At 35.3% G+C, this 7928-nt stretch overlaps 1 protein-coding gene across 1 annotated transcript; it reads left to right on the forward strand.

Annotated features, from left to right (window-relative positions):
• Nucleotides 1–3668: 3668 nt before the first annotated feature.
• On the forward strand, nucleotides 3669–7132 carry LOC147543939 (D-glycerate 3-kinase, chloroplastic-like). Its single transcript, XM_086633224.1, has 12 exons — nucleotides 3669–4026; nucleotides 4743–5140; nucleotides 5247–5326; nucleotides 5433–5484; nucleotides 5581–5622; nucleotides 5712–5790; nucleotides 5966–5997; nucleotides 6085–6153; nucleotides 6250–6324; nucleotides 6411–6527; nucleotides 6620–6670; nucleotides 6762–7132. The coding sequence occupies exons 1-12, from the start codon at nucleotides 3801–3803 to the stop codon at nucleotides 6903–6905; spliced, it is 1365 nt and encodes a 454-aa protein (XP_086489350.1). The 5' UTR covers nucleotides 3669–3800; the 3' UTR covers nucleotides 6906–7132.
• Nucleotides 7133–7928: the final 796 nt, after the last annotated feature.

A 7928-nucleotide genomic window follows, 5' to 3' on the forward strand; every position in this document is an offset into this window, starting at 1 on the left:
AACAAATTTCTTCATTTTTGGTAGTTTTTCTTGAAATTGTAAACGGAAATTTTCTTGTGTACCGGGAATTATTTAGTGTACTGGCCATTTTTTGGATATGTACTACACATTTTTGTACTGGGAATTTTCTTGTGTACCGGGAATTGTTCTGTGTGTTGGTCATTTAGTTATGTACTAGACATTTCTGTTCTGGGAATTTTCTTGTGTACAAGGAATTGTTCTGTGTACAAGCCATTTGGTTATGTACTAGACATTTTTGAATTGGGAATTTTCTTGTGCACCGGGAATTGTTTCGTGTACTGGCCATTTGGTTTAGTACTGGACACTTTTGAACTGGGAATTTTCTTCTGTACCGGGAATGGTTCTGTGCACTGGCCATTTGGTTATGTACTTTGATGTTTGTAGAGATGAAGAAAATAAAATGTGAAACAAATAAAAACGATGAAGAAGAAAAATAAGAACATAAAACTTTTAGAGAGAGAAAGACAGATTGATGTTTTTAGAGATTGAAAGAGATGAAGAAGATAAAATGTGAAACAAAATAAGAATAATGAACATCCAAAAATAAGAACATAAAACTTTTAGAGAGAGAAATAACAGAAAATTTATGTTCTTAGAGATTGAAAGAGATGAAGAAGATAAAATGTGAAACAAAATAAGAATGATGAAGAAGATTTTTGGATGTATAAATAAGAAGAAAGAAGGACTTGAAACAAAATATAATGGGCGGGATCCAAAAAAATTGCTTGAAATTTCGTCAAAAAATGGCGCCATTTTTTAATTTTCAAAAAATCTGAATGTTTTTGTGACATTACGTCATGTATAGGAAATTAATTGCTTCGCTGTCATCCATCAGATTGTCAGAAAATACGGAAATTTCCCGTGAAGGGGTAAAAGAGGGATAAATAAAATAAAAACCAGAAAAGTATCAGCCGTCCTGACAATTTGGACTAGGTTCTCATTTTTATTTTGGGCTGGGGGTAATGCTTATTTGCCCTCTATTTTTTGGGCCTCTCACTCAAAAATCCAAAATCTTTTTATGACTTTATCAATGACCCTTTTCCTTCTTCACCCATCTTTCATCTAAGCTTTTCATTTAATTTTTTTCACATCTCTTCCCTCATTAATCACGGAACCACCCAAACTTCATGATGTGACGTAAGTTCTTTTTCCTTCATAATTTTTAATTACTTGAGGTAAATATTTTCAACATAAAGTATTCATAAACCGTAATTCTCTTGTATCCGAACTCGCGAGTATAATGAATTAGTATGAAATGCTTATCTGTAAATACTTTAAAGTCAAAATAGACAACTTCTCATGTTGCGACATTTAGAATTAATATAAAAACAAAAATCAAGCACTTAGAAGTGATAAAAAACAAACGTCATAGCACTTACAAGTGATATCGCTTACTAAGTGATAATCACTTAGTAAGTGGTAGCACTTATAAGTGTTTATTCTCTGAAAAAAAGATTATGTTCGAAAGAATCCACCAATTTTTATCCCGTATCCGACACCAGGAGAAAATATTATATATCCAACACCTCATGTTTATTTGGATAAGGATGATTCTAACCCCTCACAAGATAGTGGTCAACCACAACCTAGTGAGATAGAGTCAAATTAAAAGCTCTTGTTTCTTTCTGTTCTTTTGGTTTGTATCAACCAAAAGGCCAATCCACCAATTTGACTATTTGCACAAAAAGGTCGAATATGGGAAAGGGCAAGCTTAAAACAGATTTTTCTTTTGTTGAAATTAGAGACTTCCGATTGACATTAGAGATATAAAAAATAAGAATTAGTTTTAATATATAAAATCTATCTCAAAGTGGGTGTAGTATCGTTGCAAGGAAGTCATACTTATCTAGACAAATGTATTGTTTTCAATTTACCAATTGGACAATCAAAATTAGACTGGGTTATTATAAAATCGTAACTGTAAATTGAAGAATTTGACAATAATATTATAGAGCGTACCTCTTTTGAGCTTGAGAAGACGAAGGACTAATCTTATTCCAAGATAATTGGGATACTCCATGCACTTTAATCAAAAGAGTCAAACTTGTGTTATTTGTCACAAAATAAAAGAAACAATAGAACGTTGACTTTTCCATTGTATACATGCTAAGAATATATATATATATATAGGTTTTCTTCCTGTACATTTCTCTTTGTGTAACTGCCTTTATTTTAATTTTTTGATATTAGCCTCTCAGACTCGTTAGATTTACTAATATTGACACATCATGAATACATCATGAATTGAATAAGCATCCTAAGTTCCTAACTACTATCATTAAGACGTCTTGGACCTTAAACGTCATATAAAGACCATTAAGGCCATCTTCAGTAGCCTGTAAGTCCATCTATTCTTGCATTTACTATATTTATTGTCGTAATTACACATGACAAATCATGATGATAAACTGATTCTATCGATATTCGATTCTAGGACTTCATGGACTTAAGAAGGACGTCCATCCACAATACCAATGAGCGGTGGATGAAACCAACTTACTAAATGCTTTCTCTGTGAGATATCTCTCATGTAAGAACGTTGTTGGTACAGATGGCCTGGAGGACTTCCGTTACAAGAAAACCCCGTTGTCCCATTCCAACTCGTCTTATGTAACATGAACCAAGTGCTTCCTTTATATTTTCCCGTGAAGGGTGCATTTATAGATGTCCCTTTATTTTTACTCGGCCTCCTTACTTCCCATCCTATGGTTTGGGCAGTTGGAGAATCATCGGACTAGCCCGATTCGTAGTAGGAAGTGGCAAGAGAAACTGAGCTAAGAAGAAAAGGACACAACGAATTTTTTTTTTGAAACCAAGCGAAACCATTTTTCATTCATTAGTGACTCAATTACAAGTTACATGGATGATAATTCTTATTTCTTTGAGAACTACATGAGAGTTACATACCTTCAAATGTAAAGTGCCTCATGAAAGGAAAGAAATTGACTAGACACAGACACAAAGATCCTATAGATCGAGAATTAAAGACCCTAAAGGTCGACAAAAAGAAAATTACAACAATAATATTAAACTAATAAAAGTGAAAACTAGATCGTGCTTTTCTCTTGACTTGTAATTTCATCTTCAATCTTCTTGAATTGTTTATCGTAGAATTCGGCGATATTGACTCTTCTTTTCTCACTGACATCCTTATCCATACTTCCATTCTTTAATCATATAAAATGCAGCAAGTGGATTAAATCCTTCATCGAACATGTTAGAGAGAGAAAGTTGTTTGTACAGATGGGTTGAACGACTTCTGCTTACAGGGAAATCCGCATTCCACTAAAACCCGTCTTATGTGACATGAACTATTTTCGCCAAAGTGCGTCCATAGATGCCCCTTAACCCTTACTTCGCATCCTATGGTTTGTGGAGAATCATCGGACTACCCGGATCCGTAGCGCCGGGATTACTCAGTTCGAAGTCAGTAGGAAGTGGCAAGACAAACTGCTGAAGAAGAACAAAAGGACACGGCGCTTTTCATTGGCAGGCTTCCTATAAGTAGGAGAACGAACCGGGTCGGAGGTTCGTGGAACAATCCAGATTCATAGCAACTAACTAGTGAACACGTGCCGAAATTCAACGGAAGCCGCGTAGTTTCACACGTTTGAGACATATTGGACACCAACCAAACCCAACGGTTTATGAAGAGTATCGTAGGGGTTTCATTCGTGTCATAAATTGTGTTCGACAGTCAGTCAGGTAAGTAGAGAGAGAGAGAGAAGCTTCGTAGAGAGAGAGAAAAGGTCGGCTGAAGAAGTAAGGAGGAGGTGGCGATGACGATGCTAAACATTCTATCTCATACCCAGTCTATGCCATATCCGACTTCTTCTCTTCTTCAACCCTATAAATATCCTTATTACCATCCTTCTTATTCTCATCTAACAATTTTTTCTTCATCAATATCAAATTCATCCACACTAATTTCTTTCTATTCTTCTCTTATTAATTCATTTTCTTACTCCCCCATTACTAAAATGCCGACCCAGACAGTAAAATCAGGTACAACTTCACCCACTTTTTATTTTTTTTCATTTTAGATTCTGATTCTTAAGCTTTCTATTATGTTGATTTTGCTTTCTTTCTGAAATTTCTTCTCTTACAAAGTTTTTTTTAGTTATACCCATCATATTGGTCAGGAAATTGTATTTCTGTTTTGAGGGGATTCTTCTTTTCTTGTTTGGGTAATTCATGTCATTCCAATTTCTTATCTCCCTCCTTTAGGTACTTCTAATAATTTCCTTATTTCTTAGAAATTTGGATGCTCTATGATTTTGTCTCCCAAATTATAACCAGACCCTCTTTCTGGATTTCTTCATAATAGATGTTATGTGGGTCACTAGGTTATTGCATATTAGGTTGAATTAAGGGGGAAAAGGCTCTGTTTTGGCAGTATGTATATTCTTGGTAGGATTTCTATTTCTCATCATTGTTTTCTCTATAAAATTTGTAACAAATTTTCCTTTGATTTCCTATCACCTTGTAGTGACAAAATGACTTTCTTAACTATTTAATAAGAACCCAAATATAATGTTTCATGTAATTGTGGAAATCTGATTGGGCATTTTTTGATATTTAGATTGAAACATAAATGATTTTTCATAGAAATGAAGATTGATTTCTTTGATTGAAAATCTTATGGTTAATTGAGATTTGGGTATCTAGAACTTAAAATTTTTATTAGTAATTCAATGTCTTACCAATCATATATTTCTCAGGTTGTCCTCTTAGCCGAAGTTGTTCTTGGGTGCAAGACAATTCGATGTCGTACGATATCGGAACCAGCAATGGATGTAGGCCAAGCCCTTTACATTCAATTATGCCAAAATCACTTGCTGTTACTTCTTCTGTGGAAGATCTTTTCGAGTTTATATGCTCAGGTCCACTTATAAAGATATTAGGTTGGAACCCAGAAGTTATCGCATCATCCATCGATAAATGGATCAAAACCGGTGGTTACTTATGTAGAATGTTCGAGTTCAACGAATTCCAATTAACAACCCCTCAAAAAGTTAGGGTTTATCACTATTATGTTCCTGTGTTCTTATGGTGTGAAGATCAAATTGAGCAACACAGAGCTAAGTTTGAAGAGGGAGATGAGATTCCGCCACTAGTGGTATATATCTATGTCTATATATACGTATACTATTTCAAATTGAGTGAGGTTCTTTTAACGATTGAGTAGTAAGCTTACATTTTTATTATCTTCGTGTTTTCGGCAGATTGGTTTTAGTGCTCCACAAGGTTGTGGAAAAACCACACTTGTTTGCGCTCTAGATTATCTTTTCCGGGTTACGGGCAGGTAAATCAGAACCTAACTCAAATTGTGCTCGTCATGTTTCGTTGTTTCAAGTATTCATTCCTTTTGAAATTTTTGGAATTACTGACTCAAATCCTCTAATATTTAGGAAATCTGCAACAATTTCGATCGATGATTTCTATTTGACGGCAGAGGATCAGGTAATTTATTTGAAGGAGTTCAAATTATGCTTGTTTTATATGTTAATTTTTTTCATTACCTTACATAACTTTTTGATGATTTTTGAACAATAATAGGCTAAGCTCAGAGAGCAACATCCTGGAAATACACTTTTAGAGGTAGATATCAAAACCTGTCCCGATCTTTACCTTATTTTATAGAGTAGTTGAGATCTATCATCTGAAACATCAATCAATCTAATTTTCAGCTTCGTGGAAATGCCGGAAGTCATGATCTTGCTTTATCGGTTGAAACACTAACGGCTCTAACCCAAATGACAAAAGAAGGTAAGCTACTTATGTAAACTTGTAGGGGAGAGCTTTCTTTAGACAATCACCTCCTATTATTTATATGTTTAGATGAAAAAAGAACAACTACTTTTCGATATCATTCGTACGCTTCTAATGTTATTTCTCGTATTGACAAATTCTGATTCAATTGTTTTTTGGTTTCATTAATCAGGTACGAAGATGAAGCTACCACGTTACAATAAAGTAAGTACCTTCCCCATAAAATCCATGTTCTCTTTTATAGGCCTTGTGTCAAGAATTAAGATTAATAAGTGATTGTTCCTTGTGTAGTCTGCATATGGTGGAAGGGGTGACAGACTTGATCAATCGTTGTGGCCGGAGGTGGAAGGACCATTATCGGTAAGAGTCAACCCTCTATTCTACCTTACCACTCATAAAATCAAACCTCGGTGTTTCATTTCTTAATATTTTGTTTGATTTGGATGGTGTTCTTAGGTTGTCTTGTTTGAAGGTTGGATGCTTGGTTTCAAACCTCTTCCAACTGAAGTTGTCAAAACCATTGATCCACAGGTTAGTTGTTCCTCCAAATATATCAAACCTAAATTGTGTTTTGTGAGTTGGTTTGACTTAATTGAAACAATGGCTCATGTTATTAGTTGGAGTTGGTAAACAAATATCTAGAAGCTTATTATGAAGCTTGGGACAAATTCGTCAAGTCATGGATCATAATCAAGATTAAGGAGCCGAGTTGTGTATATCAATGGCGATTGCAGGTACTTTTCTTGTTCGATTCAATCTTGTGCAACTATTCTCTTTTTTTTCAATTCACTCTTATCTTAACCTATTCTTCTTTTTAACTTTTCAGGCAGAGATTGCCATGAGAGAGGACGGCAAAACAGGGATGTCTGATGAAGAGGTGGGATTCTATTTCGAACTTCATTTTTGCCTCATTCATGCTTATGATTTTGGTTCATCAAACTGAAATATAATGTGGGTGCATATTGCAGGTTGCGGATTTTGTTTCACGGTATCTGCCGGCATACAAGGCTTACCTTCCAACACTGTATACTGAAGGACCAAATGGTTCAGATCATGATCATCTCCTAGTTGTCGACATTGACGAAGAAAGGAATCCCATATTAGGGAATTAGGAATAAATGTATATTTCATGTAAAAGATTTAATCTATGAGAACGTAGAGGCTTCCCAATTCTTTGACAAAAATCTAATGATACACTGGTGAATTAGTTGTTCAGGAGTAAAAGTAGTAAGTTCATTGTAGAGGTAATGAATTAAGTATATTACATTTGGTTCTTGTAATTTGTATGTAAATTCTTTTTCAAGTGTTGAAAATTGAAATGAGCAAATTGTTTCTAACATTTGAATACGGATGATGAAGAGTATGAACATGCCATTGTCTGGAGTGCAACCTTGTATTGTTCTCAATTCTCTTCTTTCATTTCCTCTTCAATACACCTCTTGCAATGGACTACGGCCCAAAAGGTTTCACCCCTACAACTACCCTTCTCTCGTCCTTCGTGGCGAAGCGGAAAGGAAGAGAGAGAGGTGATCGCTGATGCAGTGGTGATGGTGATGAGATGAATAAAAAGATGGAGACGAAGATGGGCGTTTGGCCAAAGAGAATTATGGAGTTTCACAATGAATGGGCGTTTGGCCAAAGAGAATTATGGAGTTTCACAATGAATGGCCTCCAAAATTTTTCCGCATAGCGAAACCTAATGCACCGGTACCTTTTGAAAGAACTTCTCTAAGAGAGGGAGGAAGAGAACAACATGAAAGGAAGAACTAAAGGGAGGACGACCACTTGACCCTCTCTGCCCTGTGACCAGATTAGAGGAAACTTCACAGATAAAGGATGTTACAGAGGTTAGATGAGAAAACTATCTTGACAAACATAACAACAATATGAAAGATTACAAATCGCTCAAAGCCTAACCAAAGCGTCCCAGGATATGTATCTTTTCCCCTATCTGGATTTGGAGAAATGGCTGACAGTCTCCTATTTCATCCTCTCTTTTTGCTCAATTTTTTTTCTCTTTCAACCCTATCCTTCCCCCTTGCTTTCATTTCTTTGCATTCACTTCAACCAAGAGCATTAACCCCTCCTAGGAAGTGGAAATAGTAAATTGAATAAGAAGAAGAAAAATGTTTATG

This window comes from Eschscholzia californica, unplaced genomic scaffold, assembly GCF_041429995.1.
Source record: "Eschscholzia californica isolate CP2 unplaced genomic scaffold, dmEscCali1.0.p SCAF_4, whole genome shotgun sequence".
In the NCBI taxonomy this organism is placed as follows: Eukaryota; Viridiplantae; Streptophyta; class Magnoliopsida; order Ranunculales; family Papaveraceae; genus Eschscholzia; species Eschscholzia californica.

Coding starts and splice junctions, on each gene's coding strand:
- LOC147543939 (XM_086633224.1), top strand. CDS start 3,801: ATGACGATGCTAAACATTCTATCTCATACCCAGTCTATGCCATATCCG. Junction 5,327..5,432: donor CTTTTCCGGGTTACGGGCAG/GTAAATCAGAAC, acceptor TCTAATATTTAG/GAAATCTGCAACAATTTCGA. Junction 6,325..6,410: donor TCAAAACCATTGATCCACAG/GTTAGTTGTTCC, acceptor TCATGTTATTAG/TTGGAGTTGGTAAACAAATA.